The 24,123-nt window shown below is 35.8% G+C and overlaps 1 protein-coding gene across 3 annotated transcripts in view; it reads left to right on the forward strand.

Annotated features, from left to right (window-relative positions):
* Epac (Exchange protein directly activated by cAMP) overlaps positions 1-20,566 on the forward strand; it is a 643,268-nt gene extending 622,702 nt beyond the window's left edge. For all 3 annotated transcript variants that reach the window (XM_069827610.1, XM_069827611.1, XM_069827612.1), the window contains 7 exons: positions 2,114-2,330; positions 5,737-5,984; positions 7,261-7,386; positions 10,061-10,239; positions 10,412-10,641; positions 12,892-13,011; positions 13,524-20,566. In XM_069827610.1, the coding sequence (XP_069683711.1) occupies positions 2,114-2,330; positions 5,737-5,984; positions 7,261-7,386; positions 10,061-10,239; positions 10,412-10,641; positions 12,892-13,011; positions 13,524-13,648 (1,245 nt within the window). In that variant the 3' untranslated portion in view covers positions 13,649-20,566. The remainder of the gene's footprint in view (positions 1-2,113; positions 2,331-5,736; positions 5,985-7,260; positions 7,387-10,060; positions 10,240-10,411; positions 10,642-12,891; positions 13,012-13,523) is intronic.
* Positions 20,567-24,123: the final 3,557 nt, after the last annotated feature.

The following is a 24,123-nucleotide window of genomic DNA, read 5'->3' on the forward strand; positions in this document are numbered from 1 at the left end:
CACATTTGAAAGCTTACCAATGTCCTCCTTTGGTGATATCACCTGAGAGTTATTGAATTACATTCATAGATTATATGTAAAATAGTTTATAAATAATTTATTAAATGGCGATCTTACTCGTGTTAATTATGTAAGCATGTGTGGCTTACAGCTGTTTCGATGTTGCTTAACACCATCCTCAGAGCCTACTAGATCTCGAAAATTCAACGTGGATTATTAAAATAGTTTCTTCACCTAATTCACTACAAAGCAGGTATTGGGGTTTTCATCTCATGAGTCTCATTCTGTGATAATATTAGAGTGAGTTAAATGAAAGAATAGGTAAGTGACAGGAGTCGATTACTGTGACAAGGTTAGAGTGGATTAGATGAGAGGATAGCTAAGTGACAGGAGACTGAGGACTGTAACAAAGAGTTTTCCGCTCAATTTTAATAGTTTGTACGTATTCCTCAAGTTAAATCAAGGAGTTCAAAATAAATTTTATCTATAAAACGCGCTGTTAGTCAAAGTAATTAATTACTGAATTCTCTAAGGATACAATACTTATTTCATAAATTATTACAGTCCTAAGATGATAAAATAGTAGAGGAGGATATTAAATAATTTAATTCCGGCCTATACATGCATTTTGAAGGGTACAGATGACCCATCAGTAAGTCCATCACAATCTTTGATAAAAAGAGTGGAATTAATTAAATAGGTGATTGTGTTTTCGAAGGATGTGGTGTCATATCAGCATTTATTATTTATTATTGATTTCCGCTCAATTTTAATAGTATGTACGTATTCCTCAAGTTAAATCAAGGAGTTCTAAATAAATTTTATCTAGAAAAAGCACTGTCAGTTAATGTAAATAATTACCGAATTCTCTAAGGATACAATACTCATTTCATAAATCATTACAGTCCTAAGATGATAAAAGGGTGGAGGAAGATATTAAATAATCGAATTCCAGCCTATGCATGCATTTTGAAAAGAACAGATGACTCATCAGTAAGTCCATCACAATCTTTGATAAAAAGAGTGAAATTAATTAAATAGATGATTGTGTTTTCTAAGGATATGGTGCCATACCAGTAAACCACTAGAATATTTAGATCCATTCTTTTCAGTGTCAGTGAAATGTGTTTTTGTCAGTGAAATGTGTTTTATAGTGTCAGTGAAATGTGTTCTAAAGTGTCAGTGAAATGTGTCATAGTGCCAGTACAGTGAGTGAGATGACAGTAAAGTGAAAGATTATTATCAGTACCAATGTGAAACTTATGTAGGGCCTAAATATATGTGGGTTGAAATGTAAAATTAGGTTCACTTATTAATTAGGTTATTTTATGCATTATTATTAATTGTAACTATCGTGTGTAATTGTATTGTGTATTCTAATTGTATTGTGTATTGTATTGTATTGTATTGCATTGTGTAATTGTATTGTGTATTCTAATTGTATTGTGTAATTGCATTGTGTATTGTATTGTATTGTGTATTCTAATTGTATTTTGTATCTAATTGTATTGTGTATTGTATTGTATTGTGTATTCTAATTGTGTATTGTATTGTATTGTATTGTGTATTCTAATTGTATTATGTATCTAATTGTATTGTGTATTGTATTGTGTATTCTAATTGTATTGTGTATCTAATTGTGTATTGTATTGTATTGTATTGTGTATTCTAATTGTATTGTGTATTGTATTGTATTGTATTGTGTATTCTAATTGTATTGTGTATCTAATTGTATTGTGTATTGTATTGTATTGTGTAATTGTATTGTATTGTATTGTGTATCTAATTGTATTGTGTATTGTATTGTATTGTGTAATTGTATTGTGTATTCTGATTGTATTGTGTATCTAATTGTATTGTGTATTGTATTGTGTATTCTAATTGTATTGTGTATCTAATTGTATTGTGTATTGTTTACATTGTTTGTACCACTGCCACTGGGTGCTTGCCCACTTGCAGTGTAAATAAATACATACATACAACACTTGGATAGTGATTTCCACAGAGAAAGTAATTAAACGAACCCTTGATTTGTTTGTTGCCTTTTCCTGAATTTTCTTATGAAAGACAAGGAGATGAGGGATCTTTATACAACTGATTAAAATGTGTGCAGGAATTGGCGACAGAGTTGGAGGCAGACTGCATACAGTGGAGTTCTCTGCAGGAGGAAGCGAGCCTCATGCACCACGTAATGTCTCAACTCCGTCGCTATCAAGATGAGCGCAGCCTCAACGCAGGGCAGAAGTGGAAGCTGCCACCATGCGGCCAGCCGATCAGTCTGTTCAGTGGCAACAATGAAGGCCGGACTGTGATAAGAGCCACGGACGATAGTGAGTAGCATGCAGTCATCTTCGTTATTTTGTGATTAATGAAAATTTCTCCCTTCTTAACTCTTGGTAGCAGATGTTACCATTGTAACAATTATGGTGGTCTCTTGTAGAAAACAGTGGAATTTCTGATAATTGGATTTCATCACTTTTGATGACTCGAACGAGTAAGAATTCCACTTCATTATCACTTTGTCTGCAGATTTTTCTCTTCAAGACAACCAAGTTTCACCTAAATTTTCTGACTATTTATACTTGTACATTTCCTGCAATTTAGTTAAGAGTTTTTCTCTCCAGTATATCATCAAAATGTATACAAAATTAGGTAGCGTAGTTAAATCTCTATCTATTGCTTTTTAAGAGATTTGAAAAGAAAAACTGTACACTCACATTTGAAGAAATGATAGTTACCTAATGTCTTAATATTAAAATACATAAAACACAAACGAAAAAAAAAACAAATTAAAGAAGAGGTTCCATAAAATATTGAAAAACAAATGTTGTTACAGTATTTATGTCAGTTTCCGTTTTTTTTTTTCTTTCATCAAAATGTAGTCCTGATGTAGTTGAAAGTCTTTTTTTACACGCACAATATCGATGATGACCAAGTGAGTTGGCTCAGGCAGTAACATTTGAGACTTGCATTCGGGAGGTCCCAGCTTCAAACCCCCTGGCCGGTTAATCTGACTGGGTTTTTCATGGTTTCTCTCAGTCACAAAGGCAAATGCCGGATTGGAAATTTACATATTGTAACTTTTATTACTAAACAACAATGTAATTTTATTCTTCCAACAATAACTATTCACTCTCTACAATTTAACTTCACTCCCGTCAACAATGGGATTTGCTCTCCGCACAGCAACATAGCGTTCGTTATTGCACTCCACAAACGACAATGACAATTTACTTGGACTATTACGAACAACAATGAACTGTTAATCTTAACTAATATTTACAAAGCACTATTTACAAATCAGAACTGTCACTTCTCAGTTCACAGTTCTTCTAGCTCAGTCACTCGAGTTCACAGTAACTCGAACCACAGACCTTCAGAGACAGTCCACTGTACTCGAACTCAGGTCCCTCCAACTGCGGTCCACTGCACTCGAACTCAGGTCCCTCCAACTGCGGTCCACTGCACTCAAACTCAGGCCTTCGGATGCTGACACAGTTGCGGACGCACACTCGAGTCGAACTCTGGTACACAAGACTGGCTTGCTTGCTCTGGCTTACTCACTGAATGGCTGAATAAACTGAAAAACTGCCCAAGTTCCCTCGCGTTTCTTCTTTTATAGCAAAATCATAGTTACGAGAAATTTCTACGGGTGTCCTCTCGAATTATCTGGATATCCCCACTTCGGACGGACTTCTCTGGAAGATTCGGGAGGGTCCGTCCCCCCTTCACTCCGCACGTAGCAGCTGCGCGCGCACCCTCCCCTCGCCGCATTGACGTAATACACCCCCTCTGCCCTTCAGCATGCAGATGCTCCCCATACCAGCGTTTCGTCTGCCACGCGCCCTGTCGGAACGCGTGTTCGAACCCCGGTGCAGCTGTCACAATATCATGATTCATCACCACCTCAATCACCAATATCATAAACATTAATCAAAATCTAAAATCAGTTACATGAACACAAATCATCTACAACACACAATAGAAACAGGAACTCAACAATAGTGAAAACGGCCTATTGGTATACTTACAGATCCTAAACACGCATTATGACCACAGATGTTAAAGTGTGTATAAATAAACTTTATATATCGAAGATATACTGTACATGCAGACAGTGTTCTTTGAAATGCAAGCTAAAAAAAAAAACAGAATTGTTGGGCATCTCAGTGACACAAAACTACAACATTTTTAACGTAAAACTCCAAGTAATGTTCCATAAAACTTTAAATTATAACATAAAACTGCAAATAATGTTTCCGTGGTTGCTCTTTCAGTGTTACCCATTTCTTAGGAAAGAAATACTGTGGGATGAAATGGTATTAGGAAAATGTGTTTTGGGAAGAACAATCTGGTACTGGAAAAAATACTTTCTGGGGAAATTTTTCATTGATATAAAAATGTAGTGGGAAAATTGGTTTTGGGAAGACTACCTGGTAAATATTCCTTACAAATAACTTTCTTCAGAATTTTGATAATGACATTATTTCTGTCATTAAAATCAGCCGAGTAGTTAGTGGCAATGTCACATGCCAGTACTGCTTACTATACAACACACTGTAAGGAGAGATGTAGGTCATCCCATATTATTTGCAGATGACACAAGTATAATAATTACAGCCAATAACTCCAACACATTCCAATCTTCAACAGAGGAAATTCTTTTCAAAATATGTGACTGGTTCTCAGTCAATAAATTAGTATTAAATTGTAACAAAACTAACATAATTCAATTTAAATTCTATCCAAATTCAACGTCGCAAATTTCTAGCGCAATAATTAATAATAGATCGCTATTAGAAACAACAACAACCAAATTTCTTGGCTTAAAAATCTATAATGTGTTAAATTGGAAAAATCATATTAAAGAAATTACCCCCAAACTAAATTCAGCTTGTTTTGCTATTAGATCTATGCAAAAGATAGTAAATATCAATACCTTAAAAACAATATACTTTGCATACTTCCACTCGGTAATGAGTTTTGGAATAATATTCTGGGGAAATTCCACAGATAGTAACAATATATTTCTATTACAAAAAAAGAGTAATTAGAATAATAGTCGGTGCCAAATCCAGGGAATCGTGTAGGACTATTTTCAAAAAACTACAAATAATGCCCATGGCTTGTCAGTACATCTTTTCGTTAAGAATCTTCCTCGTATGTAATCGTGAAAACTTTGTAACTAATTCAACAGTTCATAGCATAAATACACTTCAAAAAAATGACTTTCATACTCCATCGGCAAGTCTATCGTGCTATCAAAAAGGAGTACGTTATATAGCAGTAAAAATTTTTAATAGCCTCCCTATCGATATAAAAAATGAAACTCAAAACATAAAATTATTTAGGGCCAAATTAAAGAAGTACCTAATTTCTTACGCCTTCTATTCTGTAGGTGAATTCATGACATTCAATAACACTTCATGAAATTGATACTAAAACTATGTGTTGTACTAGTAGACTATATTGTAAATCTCGTCTGTATATATTTCATCTAGACTGTGACTATAAATTAAGATTTTATAATAGTATTAAGTTTTTTGAGTTGTTCCATATTCTAGCTGTAAGCATGTATGAATACCATGGAATGTTAATAAATACAATACAATACAATACCCTATTTCCCATATCGTATACATAGCGTAGTGTTTGGTTCCTAAGTTGGCTAATACGTATCTAATCTGTGGTTGGTAATAAAATACGACACTAACTTCATGTTTGTTCCGGTTGCAGTCATATTCCGGGTGTACTGCGCTGACCACACGTACTGCACCCTCAGGTTCCACGTGAACACGACTGCAGAGACTATAAAGCTCTGTGCAGCTGACAAGCTCAAACTGCGACATGATGACTTGGTGCTAGTGGAGGTCAAGTCTTCGGGTGAGAGAGTCGTCTTCCGGGATAACGACGTCAGCATCCCTACGGGTCTTAGTCTTAATGGACGTATTTTTGTCTCCCCCAAGGATCATCTTGATGCTCTGGTAAGGAAAGAAGATCAATAATCAGAGTAAAGTAAACAGTTTCTTATGCTAAAGGCAAGGTAGGTGTTTCAGGTCAGTTTGCCCCTTTTGTCCTTTTGGAAATAACTCATTTAACTTAAAATGCCATTATGTTGTAAATTTTATAAAAGTATATCAAGTGACACATAGCTCATTTCCTTTTCCCTCCCCTTCGCTTTCTTATCATTTGAGATAAATGCATAAATTCTCTCTACTTCCTACAAAAAAAAATTGTTAATAGAATATCGGTACCGGTAATATAAATATTCAAAAGCAATAATAAATATGTAAAGCTTGGCATAACATACTTGTTGTTCCTACCCGACTGGTGGGCATTCATTCATTCATTCACAATTTTTTGCACAAGGGCAGGTCTTTCACTGCAAAACCAGCATTCCCCAATCTTACCTTTTTCCGCCTTCCTCTTGGTCTCTGAATACATCAGTATGTCTTAATGTTGTCTATTATCTTATTTCTTTTATTCCGAATTTTTCTCCCGTTCATCATTCCTTCCAATGCATCCTTCAGAGGCAGTTTCTTCTTAGCCAGTGACCAAATCAGTTGTTTTTTCTCTTCCTGATCAGTTTCAGCATTATTTTTTCTTCACCCACTCTTTCTAGCACAGCTTTATTTCTTATTCTGTCTGTCCATTTTACACGCTCCATTTTTCTCCATATCCACATTTCAAATACTTATAATCGTTTCTCTTCACTTCGTTGTAACGTCCATGTTTCTTCCCCATGCAATGCCATACTTCACACAAAGCACTTCACTAGTCTCTTCCTTAGTTCTTTTTCCAGAGGTCTGCAGATGATGTTCCTTTTTCTATTAAAAACTTCCTTTGCCATTGCTATCCTCCTTTTGACTTCCTGGCAGTAACTCATGTTACTGCTTATAGTAAACCCCAAATATTTTTGAAACTGTCCATTTGTTCCATTGCCTCATATCGAAATCGCACGTTTACCTTCTTTATTTTTCTTCCAATAACCATAGCCTTTGTCTTGCTTGCATTTTTCTTCATTTCATACTGCCCCCAGCTGTCATTTAGCTCCTGTAGCATATCTTGGTGGGCATATCATCTGCTTATTAATTGAAAGAAATCTCTTTTCGTTAAATGGGCGACATTTGTTTAAAACGTCAAGTAATTATTCCATTTAAGCTTTCATTCAAAACAAGTGACCTGAATATATGGTTGCAGGACTTGGAATTTTCTTCATAGCTTTTTTTATGAAATTCTAACATGAAGCCATGTTTACAGACATGCCTGACGGAACAAGAGGGACCAACTGAAGGTATGGATGTGGACTTAGAGCTGTTTAGCACAAAGGAATTGGCGTACCACATGACCCTGTTCGACTGGGATCTCTTCTGGTGTGTGCATGAGGTAAGATTAACTCACAAATCTGTTCATACTCTCTAATCCGTAAACGAGTTCGGTATTATCTGACATCTGCAGTTTTGTCCTGCCTCCCTTCCTCCCTTCCAGGACAATCAAGTGTTGTTTACATTTTCTAGTCACTTTATTTATGGGACTGAGTCGTAACTTCTAAAACTGATTCACATATCGTGTGTTTTTCTGGGTATAGTACATAGGAATTGTCAAATCCTGCTAACTTAATTTCGATTAAGTTATTTCTTCATTGTTTTTATACATAGGTTTATTATAGCAATCTGAATTATTAAATTATTATTTTAGGAATAGATCGGAAGTTAAGATCGTTATTACATTGAAATTATATTACTCTCGCGCGAACAAAAATCCATTGTTGAAACAGCTATGATAAATTTTTTATTTGGGGGCCCAAATTTAAAAAAATATATACCCAATGCAGGATTGTACTAAAACCGATATATCTAAACCGTTTTTAAAGATAGATTCAAACTGTTTTTGGCAATGTATTTGCAAAAGCATGTTCTATAATCTGTCTGTAACAGAATTTTGATATTTGTCCCTACGTTTGTAAAATAAACAATTAAAATTTAATAACAATTTTCTGATTTCCTTTCTTGCAAACAAACGGACGTAATTTAAAAAAAAAAATCAATTAACAAAATTCTGTTACAGAGAAAAGTTTCCTAATAGTCTAAAGAATGTGTGTTCTAAATTTGATGCATGTATCTTTAATAGTTTAGAAATTATATCCATTTCTGTCTTGCAATGTAGCAAAAAAATGAAGTTACTGGAAACCAATAAAAGCGGGCGTGTGCTTTAAAAATCCATAGTGCAGGAAGTTTAAAAATGACGTTTCAACATCCGATAAGGGCACAAATACCCACAAAATGTTATGCAATGCATTCCACACATATCAAAGGGTATTTTTAGGAGAAAAATTTTTTTTGAAAATTTAATTTACCGGAAACAACAATAAAAGTGGGCGAGTGATTTAAAAATCCATAACGCAGGAAGTTTAAAAATGGCGACTCAACATCCGATAAGGGCACAATATGTTATGCTATCCATTCCAAACATATCACAGAGCATTTTAAAGAATATTTTTGTTTCGAAAATTTACTCATTTTTCACCAAAAAATACCATCACAGCAAACTGCCTTCTGTTTATAAATTTATGAGATAGTGATTTTATTAGAGACGGGCAAAATATAAAATTTCATATTCTAAACCTTCCCTGCTAGAGATATGACAACAAGGGTTTTCATGATTTACGATGTGTAGAATGCAATTAACGACAACAAATTTTTCAAATTTCATAATGTTTTGGTTAATTTTCATTTTTCATTAAAAAATCTACATATTTTTCCATATTTTGGGCGATTTTTTTCTCCGTCCATTAAATTTTCTATAACTACCACTGAGTCGAACTTTTCAGATAGGCCTGTAATAATGAGACAAGAGAGATCTTCTCCAGGAAATACTTGAAAACCCAAGTCATCCATTCCACCAGCATTCTGGGGTTCCCAAAGACAAGTGAAATCTCCAAATTTTCCCTTTAGAGTCACTGAATTCGTAGGGTCACTGAATTTGAGAACCCAAAACAAAATGAATGGTTCCTTTGCTTTTTATTTCAAATCCAGTGAAAGTTTTCTCCTTGTTGTCAGTTCTATTTTTATAACCTACGTGTAAATAATGTTTTAAATGTGTTTTTTTTTTTTATTCCAATGGCGTTCACTAGATGTGATTCTTTCTTGCATCCTAGTAGATTATTGGTAAACTGGAAAATTTCACAGTTCCAGAATAACATTCTGTGTTTTAAATGGGCTTTGACCATCAATTTTGTTATCTACTTAATTTATTCTCTTTTTGCAACTTCAAGGGTTTGTTATTGTATAACCAGTGATGAGTCTAGCCAACTTATGACTAAGAATTTTTTTTTTTTTCCTCTTTATTATATCGAAAATTCAGTTATCTAATTCTTGCATAAAGATAAGGATATAATGATGCTATCAAACTGTTTAATTATGCAGATTTATTGTATTTTATACGTTATTATATTAAATATAGACAAAACTGATAATTTCTAAAGGATTATTTTGTAAATAATGACGTAAACCTGCTCCAAATGGTTTAAGAAAAAAGATATTTTAGTATTGAAATATTTATTTCATATCTTCATATTTAAATTTGGCTCTGATTGACTGGATGGTGTGACTTTTGGTGTTCCAAATAACTACTTTAGTACAATTCTTGGCATCTCAGTGCAGTCCCTACCCGGAGATCCGATTGAGGGACTATTTTACCTCCAGAGAATTTTACACTGAGGGACTCCATGAATATAAACAGTGAAAAATATAGTGGGACTGTGTTGGTGGTAATGCAGCTTATATGGGTACCTCTTTGTTACTTGTTAGCTTAAACAACAAGTTTAAGCCCCTCACCACGACAAGGTGAGTATCCACGAGAGGGAACAACAACTGAATAGACTACAGTGGACTATAGTGGACTTTATGTTGTCAGCAAACAGCTGGATGCATTAAGAAGATTGATTGGAATCTTCATATTTTGCCAAAATTAATTTCTTATTTTGGAAAAATTTTCTTTATATTGTGCTGGTCCCTAGAGGTTATGAAGTGCCAGTTTCATCTTTCTGTCTCGTTTACAGTACGAATTGATATACCACACATTTGGACGTCACCACTTCGGGCAGATCACAGCGAACCTGGACGTGTTCCTACGCCGCTTCAATGAGATACAGTTCTGGGTGGTGACAGAGTTGTGTCTCACACCCAGCCTCAGCAAACGGGTACAGATTTTGAGGAAGTTCATCAAATTGGCTGCCTAGTGAGTTCCCTTACTAACTCGTTTGTTTTGTTGATCACAGTAAATTCCACGTTTCTGTTCTTTCGATCAGAAATCTGTTCTTGATCCTTTATCCCAACTATTTGTAATGTAATCGCAGTACACTACAGCACATCTCTTGATGCACTTACCATATGTATTGCTGTGTATCCAGCTGCAAGGAGTACCAGAACCTGAACGCGTTCTTTGCCATCGTGATGGGACTCAGCAACGTGGCCGTGAGTCGACTGTCCCTGACGTGGGAGAAGCTGCCTTCCAAGTTCCGCAAGTTGTACACGGAGTTCGAGAGTCTGATTGACCCCAGCCGCAACCATCGGGCATACAGACTGAGCGTCGGGAAGCTCCAGCCACCAGTTGTTCCATTCATGCCTCTCCTGCTCAAAGGTAACATTGCTCTGAAATGTTGGTACAGAGTAGAGGATGAACGAAGTAAAAGGTAAAAAAAAAAGGTATCCCCGTAACATGCCATAAAGTCACTTGGAGGGCATGGAGATAGAGCCCCATGCTTTCCATGACCTCGGCACTAGAATGAGGTGGTGTGGTCGGCACCACGCTCTGACCACCTCTTACCCCCGGGAAAGACCCGGTACTCAATTTTATAGGAGGCTGAGTGAACCTCGGGGCCGTTCTGAAAGTTTGGCAACGAGAAAAAATCCTGTCACCACCTGGGATCGAACCCCGGACCTTCCAGTCTGTAGCCAGCTGCTCTACCAACTGAGCTACCCAGACGAACGAAGTGGTTTTAAAAATTAATATATTTATGTAACTTTATTTTTTATACATAGTTACTGTAAAAAGTGCCTTAATTTCGTAAATTGTATTATAAATATAAATAAAACTGTAATCTTCATCTTACGATGTTGGATGACGTATATACGTCCGTTGATGTGACATATTAATGAATTTAAATACTTTATAGTCACAATCATGCCATGGTATGAAAGAAAAATTTCACAACCTCAAGCAGGATTCGAATCTGCGACTTCCTGCACTTCGGTCAGGCGTTCTACCAACTGAGCTATCGAGTTCGTCTCACGCCAAAGGCTCGGAATCATCCTTTCATACTGGCGACTCTGTTATAGAGAACTGTCCATAGCCTCTGATCTAGTCAGCACTGCTTATGGGTGGGAAGAAACATTACAAATGTAATCTTCATCTTACGATGTTGGATGTTGGTTGGTTGATTGGTTGGTTGCTTGGTTTTTAATGGCTGATCTTCGATCTAAAAATAAGATTGATGAAGCCATGATTTGTAAAAATCTGTGCATATGGTCAATAAACTACTGCTGCTGCTAAATTCGACGTCCTGCTTCCCAATATAAACTGGTAATGTTCTTTTATGGGTATCTTGATTTAGTTCCTTGTTTTCGAGATGTGTTTTATCAATTTTTAATTAATTTCATTGCAGATGGTACAATGGTCATTTTCCCAGGCCTTTAATATCGTTCCATTGTTTTCTTGTATCTTCTCTTTTATATTTAATATAATTAAATATGTACCAAACCTATATGCACATAGAATTATTCCAATTCAGAAACAACTAAGTAAACTAAAAGAACTCCAAAAGGAAATAACATTTCAATGGATACCTGGTCATTGTCGTATACCTGGAAACGAGAAAGTCGATAATATTGCAAAACAGGCAACATATTTGCAACCAAGACCTCTTCAAGTGATATCTCTATCCAGTGCTTTTGCTTCAGTAAAGTCTCATTTTACAAACATATGGATCAACAATTGGCTCTCTTCTGACAAAGGGAAAATTTTACAGTCTGTACAAAAGAAACCAAATGACCTGAAAATGTACAAAAGCTTTCCCAGACATGATCAAACATTTTTAACAAGAGCCAGAACAGGTCACATTGTCACTCAATTGTTCCTACACCGATTTCACATTTCTGATAATCCTGCTTGTCTGTGGTGTAATAATTATGATGAAGATCTGGAACACATTCTTCTATACTGTCCATCCATAAACCACAAAAGAAGTAAATTAAACTCATCAATACCGGTTGCAGAAGACACAGCCCTGCAGTATATATTGACTACACCCCAACTCTGGCTACTAGCAAGAGGCATCTATAATGAACACCGATCAAAATACCCCTCATTTCTCGTGAAAAACAACAACTGAATAGACTACAGTGGACTATAGTGGACTTTATGTTGTCAGCAAACAGCTGGATACATTATGAAGATTGATTGATTGATTGATTGATTGATTGATTGATTGATTGATTGATTGATCGATCGATTGATTGATCGATTGATTGATTGATTGATTGATTGATTGATTGATTGATTGATTGATTGTATTTTCTCTTTCACTTGTTTCTCTTAGAAGTTGTTCAATGGTTTTTCGATTCCCTTCATACATATGGATGATGGAAAATGAAATTGCCGATTAACTGGCAAAGAAGGGCACAACCGTACTGCAAAAGTCTACCAAAAACAGACTGTTTCACTAAAGAGAAATTATTAGGTCTAAAAGTCAATTTCGAGAATTTCACGGCATTACTGTACAAGTCTGCTACAAGAAAAGTGGTTTTTCACATGCTGTCTGTCCGTCTGCTTCTTCAGTGAGATGTAGATGGGCGTTTCACTTCCAATCTGATTGTTTTCCTTCTGTTTCAGACATGACATTCACACATGAGGGCAATAAGACCTGCCTGGATGGGTTGGTCAACTTTGAGAAGATGCACATGCTGGCACAGACCATGCGGACGATTCGCTACTGCCGCAGCAGGCATCTGGGTAAGCACCATGCCAATCAGTTAGTTACATCTATGTATATATTTTTTATTTTAGTAGGTTATTTTACGACGCTTTATCAACAGCTTAGGTTATTTAGCGTCCGAATAAGATGAAGATGATAATGCCGGTGAAATGAGTCCAGGGTCCAGCACCAATAGTTACCCAACATTTGCTCATATTGGGTTGAGAGAAAACCCCGGAAAAGCCTCAACCAGGTAACTTGCCCCAACCAGGAATCGAACCCGGGCCACCTGGTTTCACGGCCAGGCTCGCTAACTGTTACTCCACAGGTGTGGACGATTTTTATTTTAAGTGACTAGTTTCCAAACTAGTCAATTAAGGTACAATATCAACATAGTTTAACGTTAATGCAGTGAAGTTGTTGTTTACTTAAATAACTTAACAGTTCTTTAATGATACAGTATAAGTGTTAGGAAGTGCTAATTATTCTTCTTGAATATACATCTTGATTACACATTTTAATGTGTAAAGTGTTTACTCTGCACTTACAGTTTTGGAGCCTCCATCGCCAAAGAGTGAAGCGGAAGTGAAGTCATACATCAGCTGCCTGCGCATCATCGACAACCAGAGGGTGCTCACAAGTCTCTCGCAGAAGCTGGAGCCCAGGAGGTCGTAGTGGAACCACGGTGCCATCTAGTCATTCCAACACACATCAACTACGTCACAACATCACAAATAACATCAACTGATCACATTATACATTGGAAATGTATCCCCTGTCTTCCTCCTCCCCCCCCTAAACAATTATATTAAATTCCAATCAACAATGTAGGTTTGCACATTGAAAAAAACGAACATTTTGGCAAGTATAAGGTTTGTAACAGTGAATTCAGTGGTGAATATGATATTTCTAAATATTTAAAAAAGAGACGTTCATCAGAAATGCATGGCACAGAGAATGGAAAGAAGCTTGTTGAAAATGCTAAAGTCCAGTGATAAACATGTGGGAAGTTCTGAAAATGTATACTCTATGTTAAATGATGGGTTTGGAGCAGTAATACGCTAAGGCACAAACTAAATTTGAATTTAGGTATAAATAAATTTTATGTCATTGTTATCAATTAATAAACAGTGAAATTTAAATATTTTGTCTCATGTGATGCCAGACAGAACTATTATTAAGTCATTTAAGTTAATAATTTGGTATAACATATTATTGTCACAAGCTCTTCAGAAAGACGCCAGAGAAATGTGATGCAACTTACAGCCACATAAATATTGCTTTATATTTGGATAGCTGTATCTACAATATATATGTCTTTTATTCAAATTGCAATTTTGAGATTCATCAGCTGCGGGATATTTTTTTATTTTTTATTTTCGTTTATTTATTTATTTTGTATAGTCATGAAAATGTCAGTTCTGCCCAAATTCATATCATTCTTTCTTTAAGACAAAATGTAAGTACCGGTAAGTTACTATATATGGTGGAGAAGGTTGTCCCTTTTTGGTAGATTAAAATCTGGCAACCCTGCATCCAGAACATTTTCAAAATTATATGTTGTTGTTGTTGTTGTTTTCTAATGCCAGGCGTTTGACAATAAAGTCATTTGACCTCTTGCACTCCAATATTTTTCAAAGATATTATCATGGCCAGCCACTGAAGCACAGATTTTGAGGTGTTCCAAATCCATTTCTTGGTTTGAGTTGCACAATGGGCAGTTAGGGGACTGATATATTCCAATTCTATGCAGATGCTTGGCCAAACAATCATGGCCTGTTGCCAGTCTAAATGCAGCTACAGACGATTTTCGTGGTAAATCGGGAATTAACGAGTTGATTCTGTACCATTAAAGTAGTTCCCGGCCGGAGATCCGATTGGGAGACTATTTTACCTCCGGATAATTTTACCTTAATGGTACTCATTTCATATTGGAGTGAAAATGGCAAGTTGTAGCCGATTTAAGTGAACACTATATTTTAACGTTTTGGTGGCTACTTCATTCACACACAACCCCCAGAATGTCTGGAGGACCACACCTGCTGTTGGTTGACGGGTCCATTGGACCTAGCTGGGAGATCTTGTTGATCACCAACTTTCCCTCCTTAAGCCACTGGAGGACGATTTTAGTGCCATAGCAGGTCAGCACTAGGAACAGAAAATTAGAAAGAGGAGGAAGGAAAGGGAAATGAACCCCTAGGCCTCGAATGCTCTAATGCCATCGGGGTCAAAGAAAGTAAGAGTTCAGTCAGAGGACTGGATAGGAAAGGGTAAAGAGGGAATTAGGTATTGAATAGAGGAAAATTATACCAAATTCAGTCATTAACTCATCAAGCTGACGAGTGCTAATTGTTGAATAACCCTTCCCTTTAGTTCAGCTTGTAAAATTATGCTTACTAACAGCTGCACCACGGGAAGGTAGAGATGGGACGTTGGGTATTTGTCCAGGTTGGTTCCTTAAAGCCTTCAATGGGAAGGATTAATGGCTCTCCCCCCTGTATCCGACAGATACCCTTTTGCAGCCTCAAAATTATATTTAGACTATTGCAGTTAAGTCAAAGCAGGCTCCTTGATATTGGAATAATAGTAGTAGTTTCCTTTACTGTTCACTAAATAAAATTTTACTTTATCATTAGTTGACAGGAAAGTTATAGACAATTTAGGCATGTACCAGTACATACTGGTAACAATGAATCCTTTTTTTTTTCTTTTCAATTTGTGGTAGTGATAGAGATCTGAAATTTTTACCATACAAATTGTAGCACTGTAAATATAAGTTCTACAATTTATAAATTTAATCTGAATTAGGCTGTACTTGTGCCAACTTAAAACTATGGAATGGTCTTGTTTTTTTTCTACAAATTGTAATATGTATTTCTTTTGATTTTTTATTTCCGTGATGAAACAAATTGCCTTAGCAATGTAATTGCTTAAACATAAATACACCAGGTGAAATTATTGTATGCAATCTTTCACATAAAAATATATTATGTTGGTGTTATCTGATGTTGGGATTGTTCTTGAGTGTGAAGACAAATTGGAGAAATTAAGGAAAAAAAATCAATTTCGTCACAGTTTTGGAGCAATAAGCCTCCTATGTACAGGTATGTATTGCAAGAACTCAGTCTGGACTGTGCTCAAAAAGAGTTCATAATTTCTATGCAGATCTCTTGGTAGTGTTTTTTTTTTCCTCTCCATTCTAATGGGAAAGTGAGGTTATGTGTATGCGAGGTAACCGCTCATATTGAGCCGTCACTTCCTACATCCTGAAGTGATCTCTCAGCCAACTGAAGGTGTTAAAATTATGGAATGTTATCCAAGTAAAAGAGTGATTCTCTCAACTCTGCCCTTATACAGAGTAAAGATAAATTTGTCTGCTACTAGTATGCAATCAGAGCATTTCTATTGCTGATTACTTTTTTTTAATAGTAAATGGTTTTTTAGTTAAAGAAGTCAATCATATACAACACCATTATGTTCAGAAGGTGTTAAAATTGTGAAATCTTATTTACGTACTGTAAAAGAGTGATTCTCTCAAATCTTACCAGTACACAGTTCATAATCGAACACATGACCCAAAATTAAACGTAAATGACCAATTGGCATAATCAGAGCTTTGCATAATTCATCAGTATATTTATCAGTGGCGGTTCCTCGGGGGAGGGAAGGGAGGAGCGTCCTCCTCACATTTTTCTTCTTTTGAAAGTAAATACCAAATAAAATATGTGCCTTGAAATTCAAGGAAGATTCGATAATTTTTAAGTTCACAACTATAAGAAAACCTCGGTTGATCGAGTTTTAAACGATGCGCGCTAATGTGCTGCTAGAAAACTGTGAGAAATATGCGAGATTGTTTGTGTGGAGGAAAGGCACTCCATTACTCCTTTACTGCAGAAAGCACACATAGACAACAGCGCACTAGCGGCCAGAGAAAGAAGCAGAGTTTTAAAGCGAGTAAATGAACGGCGAGGGAGGAGATCCTCCTCTGAATCAGCGCATGGGCGGGAAATAGAAACCGACTGGTCGTGCAGCAAGCTCGCTACCTCTGCCATCTAACGATCTTGCATTCAACCAGACTATAACACATCTAGGAGGAGGCACAATAAAAACAGTTTTAACGCAACGCTATGAAAGACACCCTATAAACTTTTTTTTTTTTTAAATTATAAATAAAAAATATTATTCATTGCACTTTATATAAGCTACTCATGGTTTGAAACTTTCATGGATATTTGAAAGTTAAAGTTGAGTTTATATAAAAAAAAAGTGGAAGTAGTTCTACGTTAGTATCGCAGATCTTTTTGCCCCCTGAAATTCACTTCCATTCATTGTGTACTAGACAGGGCAATAGCCAAGTTGTCAGTTTTGTACATATATATATGGTACTCCAAACTACATTATTTTTTAACATAAAAAATTAATTGGCCACCGGCAACTTCGAACAACAATGGTAGTATGACTTTACAAGAACTGATATTCTTCAAAAGCATGTGATACTGAACTTTTAAAATGTACATGTGGCAACACAGACCACGTGAGTGGGTGCAGTGTTTTCGCTTTCCTCAGATTATTTCCCATTCCCATTTCCGCGGTTCTGATTACGTGTTAGTAGCTAGTCTCTTCCAACACGTGTGATGCTGTAGTGTGCTCGAAAAATGCTGCGAGGTGAATTTCCTTGTAATTGTTAATCTGTGCAATTTTTCAACAATGAATGGAAGTGAAAACATTATATATTTTGGAAAATTTAGGAAACTCAGTTTACAAGAACAGATTATTGCTATAAAGAAGGAAGGCCAACCCCAACACTACCTGGTCTTACATGTATGCATGTTGGCTAATTTGTAACATGTTTCATTCAATGTGTCATTTCGTCCTGTTACCTTCTTTCCTCCTCTTAAGAAATACGCAGAAGCCGCCACTGATATTTATCAATTACAATAACCAGTTTGTCAACATCAGTTGAAGCTAACTGATAAATGTGTGAAATAAAGGGAAAGAATTGAAAGTAACAATAAATTTTACTTTATATTTTTCAATTTTTGAATGAAGAATAAGATACCAGTATCTCACTCTTTATCTAAGGCCTTCAGTCAAATGAGAGATCAAGTGAGGGTTATTCATGTATTGACACACAAAAAAGACTGTACATAGTGTCAATTAAGAGGGTGTACATGGGGCAGAGTGCAATAATAACCGTTCAGAATGTGTATAATATGTAAAACGGGTCCCATATCTTGGGTTGCCACTTTGTACATAGATGTGTTGGTATGAATGCCGATTCTCTCCAAACTTATTTGATACAATATTGATACCAAATAATAATAATAAAAAAAAAGTATGTCGAACTTATTTTGGTATTTGAAATAAAGAATCTTTCAGAGAGTAAGACTCCACATTTTCTTTCATTTGTTTTACACGCTTAGCCTATTATGTTATTTCGAAGTATGGTATTTATTAACTATCGTTATAGCAAAAGCTATTGACATTGTTGGAGTAGTTATCATTACAAAACTAATACTACTACTACCGGTGGGATTATTGAGTATCGTGTACCAGAATTTGTTTGATGATAATGTTTCTAATAATTTCCTCATTTCATGTTTCATTTTTTATTACCATTAATTTAAACGAATGGAAGGATATCTCCCAACTGACATGTGAGGACCTAACATTGCAAATGTGCCAAGTGCCGTAAAGTGGGGTGACTTTGAACACTGAGGTGACTTTGAACAGTAATTTAGCGCCTTTCTAAATTAAATGCTGTACCCAATTGCGAAAAAACTGTTTAAGTTGTCAATAAATTAGTTCAGTTTTTTCGCAATTGGGTACAGCATTTAATTTAGAAAGGTGCTAAATTACTGTTCAAAGTCACCCCACTTTACGGTGCCAAAAACAACTTTCTGAGATATTGATGAAAAACACACTGCGAAATACAAGTTGAGATACCTACAACACCGTCTTTTGGCGCACGAATGAATCGCATACAGCTGAGCTACGAAAAAGGCGGCCACTGGCGTAGCTCTGTCGGCTAAGGCACTTGCCTGCCGATCTGGATTGCGTTCGGTCGCGGGTTCGATTCCTGCTTGGGCTGATTACCTGGTTGGGTTTTTTTCCGAGGTTTTCCCCAACCGTAAGGCAAATGTCAGGTAATCAATGGCGAGTCCTCGGCCTCATCTCGCCAAATACCATCTCGCTATCACCAATCCCATCGACGCTAAATAACCTCGTAGTTGATACAGCATCATTAAATAATCAAGTAAAAAAAAACGACAAAGACAATTTAGTATGATATTCTCATATGGATGTTCCTCCCTTAGACTGAATAAAATAAAATTAAAAAAATTGGCACTTAGCACATTTAGAATGTTAGGTCTTCATTTGTTCATGTCTGCTGGGGATCTATTGAAACTACAGATCGTTAGTTTCAGTAGTGAACCGCTTTTTTCATTTTTTTTTAATTTCTTTTGTTTAAATAGCAAATGGTTTATCTTTCTGCCCAGTGTACAATTTGAGCTACTAATGTCTGTTGCTAGGTTACGAGAAACTGCGCTTTTCAGCTCTGCAGCACAGTTTTCTAGTTCTTATTCTATCAGATCTGGAACTGAAAAACGGAAGTGGAGAATTACTTTCTGGATAATTCTTTGTAGAAAGTAATGAATAAAACTTTGAAAGGTTTTGTAACTGTAGCCCAAAACACCATTTATGATACTTGTGATTCTTAAAATATAATGATTAAGAACATCACATAAAATACTTAGGACTTGATTCTCTACTAAAAATTTAGTTTAGAACATTTTAAAATATTTAAGTAATCAGTTGCATCAGCTGATCACTTTATACGAATGTTTGCAGGCGTTTTTATCAATACTGTATTAATATGAATTTTTATTGCATGGCATTCTTCGTAATTGTGTTATAATAAACCCTCATGTCAGTTACTATGGAACACCATTTTCAATGTTTTCAACACATTTTTGGCCTATAAAGCCCTCTTACATGTGGGATTGTTGGAGTAAGACAATCATATATTTTCTTGCAATTGAATCAAATTGCCAACTGAGACTGAATTATTGCATTGCTTGCATTGTAGCACGTTAATGAAGCATTGAAATTTTATAAATCTGCTGTCATCATTTTTAAATTAACTCGTTGTCAAGGAAACATTTTAAATATTTTAAGCACAGAGTTTTCGAGACTTGATGTTCAATAATTCAGGGCATATTCCTTGGATAATTATGTATCGAATTAACTCAGTTTATCTATTTAGAAAGCTGAATAACTATAAAGATAATTACATGAGAAGGTTTACAACTTCTTCAGGTTCCAACCATTTTACGTCCATTTACGTCCGTTAAAAATCTACATAAATGATGGATAATCCACATGTACATAGTACAGACAGAGCCATTAAACATACGAGGGGTAGTCATAAAATTTTAATTATTACCTCGAAAAAATGAAGCTGTGACCATGAAACTTGGTGATGGTGTTAGTCCTTTTCTACATATTCACCCTTCAATGCGACACATTTTTCTCAATGATGGATGACTTGACGAAGGCCTTGGTTGTAGAAGTCTGCATTTTGGCCGTTCAGGAAACATTCCACCTCAAAAACCACCTCGTCGTCATTCTGGAAATGCCTGCCACGTAATGGTTTCTTCATCCGAGGAAAGAGGAAGAAGTCACTGGGTACCATATCAGGAGAATACGGGGGGTGAAGCAAAATTTGATAGCCTAAAGAAGCAGCATGTGTGACTGTGTCCTGTGCAGAATGAGCTGGGGCGTTGTCATGAAGCAAAAGGACCCCTTTGGACAGCTTCCCGCGACGCTTCATCTTGATAGCCTCCCGTAACCTCGTCAGGAGATTTCGGTAGTATGCTCCTGTGATGGTTTGCCCCTTCTGAGCATAATCTGTCAGCACCACACCTTGGATGTCCCAAAAAACACTCAGCATCACCTTGCCCGATGATGGTTGGGTCTTCGCCTTTTTCGGCGGTGGTGAATCCACGTGAATCATCCCCCATATTCTCCTGATATGGCACCCAGTGAATTCTTCCTCTTTCCTCGGATGAAGAAACCATTGCGTGGCAGGCATTTCCAGAATGGCGGCGAGGTGATTTTCGAGGTGGAACGTTTCCTGAACAGCCAAAATACAGACTTCTACAACCAAGGCCTCCGTCAAGTCATCCATCGTTGGGAAAAATGTGTCGCATTGAAGGGTGAATATGTAGAAAAGGACTAACACAACATCAAGTTTCATGGTCGCAGCTTCATTTTTTCGAGGTAATAATTAAAACTTTATGACTACCCCCCGTATTAACCTCCTGATAGTAGACATGAGATGAATGAATGACCCTACATGCAGCTTCCAGCTGAAACTGCACTGACATAGCAGACAGGTTCTAATGGTCACCCAGATAGTACATATTGTTCCCCAAACACCACTCGTGCAACCCTCATCTGACATGATTATTCCACTGGTAGCAATAAGGGACACTACAAAGTATCCCACAGAAATAACTTTGATAGGGCAGCAAATACTCTGGCGTTCATTAGAAATCCCAGTAAATTTTTATAATTTCATGCCAACTTTGGTAAATAAACAAAATAAATACCAAACCTATTGTAAACCTTATTGTTGCTTTTAAGATCATAAAAAAATTCAGCATGTTTATCTAGATTTTGTATGACGTATTTGATTATGTTACCTCTGATACGTACATCTATATTATTAGGCAGTACACCTGACTTGACAATATGTGTCAGAGAAAGAACAATTGTTTTTATGCATCTGGAGTCTGATTAGTGGAATATGTAGCTAGTTTGCGATCTATACAATGGAGGGGCAAAGGAACTAGCCACCCTACCCCATTATCTCCTGGCTTATAAGTACCTTATTGGTATCACTTGTGAGGTTCAGACCTGTCTTCGGACAGATGACTAAACAACAAACAACTGTTAAGGTATGTCATTGTTTCAATTTAAAAATATTTTATTAAACTTAAGTGAATTTTATTTATTTTGCTAAGCTACGGTAATATGTTAAATAAAAAATTGAAAGTAACGTTTCATTCCTTATTAATGTTGTTTTGATATTTTTAGTTAGTGTCTCATCTTTTATTTGCATAATTTTTAATATATCGATGTTATTAAATTATTTTTCTAATTTAGTTGCTTATTTAACGACGCTGTATCAACTGGCTGATTATTTAGTGTCGATGAAATTGCTGATAACGAGATGGTATTTGGTAAGATAGACCGAGGATTCACCATAGATTACCTAACATTCGTCTTATGGTTGGAGAAAATCTCAGAAAAAACCCAACCAGATAATTAGCCCAAGCGGGAATCGAACCCATGCCCTACCTCAGCTCCTGTTCAAAGGGCAAACAAACTGAGCTACGCCAGTAGTTACGAAATTATTACAAATATGTTTTTATTAATAAATTATTATGTATATATAATCAATATACAGATACCCAGTAATTTCCATTACTGTTGTGTGGAAAACATTGCCGAAACAAGAATGAATTAATAAAAAGAAGAAGGAAGTTTCAGTTAAAAAGTACACAATGACAAATTGCAAGAGCTCTTGGGATTCCTTGTAACCTTCATATGATTGAGGCAAATTAAATAGGGAATAGACCAAGATAGACACTTTTGTTTCCATGGTACTGCAAGTGACGTCATCGTATTACAAGAAAATAGCACAATTTTATCCATCTAGGGTTCTACTTGAACGTTTCATGTTGAAAACTTATTAATCATAAAACTCTGAATACATATATATTGAGTTAAATCAACATACAATGAGCCAAGGAACACGCCCTTTAATCCCTGAACTTAAACCCGAAAAACTCTGTTATAAAACACAGAATGGCACTGACAATGGCGCAAGAAGCGAAAAAGTTGAAGAAAAAATTAAAATCTGCAAGTCTTATGTGAGGAACTTGGTGCTCAGTAAATCCCAGTATCTATGTGAATTCTGAGAAGTGAGAGTAAGTTTTTTCGGCAAAATTTTCTCTTTTCCTTTATTATGAGTATAAATTCCTATTTTGGACTCGAATTTTTCACAACTTAATAATGATTCTGAACAAGAAACAAAAATTATTATGAATCCATGGATCTATGAAATGATGCAAACCCCTTAAAATCTCACAGATAATAGATAATAGCCTAGATAATAAATCCAGACCTAGGTAATTTTAATTCTAATAAATTTAAGAATAAAATTAAGAAAAAGTGTTTAGTATTCATATCCCTTTTTCCTTGTTCTTAATTTCAATATATTTATTCATTCCAACTTAAGTTCTGTTCTTGACTTGATTCTCTACTTTTATCTTCGTAATTATCCCTGTTTTGTAATAACTGTAACGGATTTTGTAATGTTAATGAATTTTCGTTATACCCCATTTAGTACAAAACAGTTATTTATCAGCATCAATAAAAAAATTAAATTAATGAAGTTTATTTTTCATATAAATTTCTAGAAGTCTCGATTGCTCTTTATAAATTCGCAAGTATCGAGAATATTGAGGCATCGGAAGCAGTGGTGTATTAAAAAAAAAAAAAGAAAGAAGTGCCCTAAGCTTTTCTCTGTTTATTTTCAGTTTATTAGCCGTGAGTCAAAGTTCAGCTTTCTTCAGCATATTTTTTTCCTTGTTCTTTACCTTATCAGTTACTCTTACCTACTGTGTAAAACGTTGTGATTTGCATGGAACATTCTCATCATGATTCCAATTGCACATTTTTCATCTTGAACACTTGTTGAACACCAGTTGAACTGCCCCAAAGAATGTTTTCATACCCTGTACAGAAATGGAAGAAAGAATAAGGGCGTATAGAGCAAATTGTAGTTCTGCATAAACTAATTTCAATGTTTCTCAACCATCAGGTTGATCATTTTTATGTCGAAAAAGTATAATTTAACAGTGAAGAAAAACTTTTTCGACACAACAATGATGAACCTGTCAGCTGGCAAACAATGAAATTAGTTTATATCTGAGCTAAATTTTGCTCTATACGCCCTTATTCGGGTGAGTCCTCAATTGCTTTTCACCAATTAAATTATTAAGTTTTCTTAGTAAGTATATTACCCTACATAACTTCTTGCATAAAAGTTGATGAGGAGCATTCCAGCTTAACTTTAC

This window comes from Periplaneta americana, chromosome 6, assembly GCF_040183065.1.
Source record: "Periplaneta americana isolate PAMFEO1 chromosome 6, P.americana_PAMFEO1_priV1, whole genome shotgun sequence".
Taxonomy (NCBI): Eukaryota; Metazoa; Arthropoda; class Insecta; order Blattodea; family Blattidae; genus Periplaneta; species Periplaneta americana.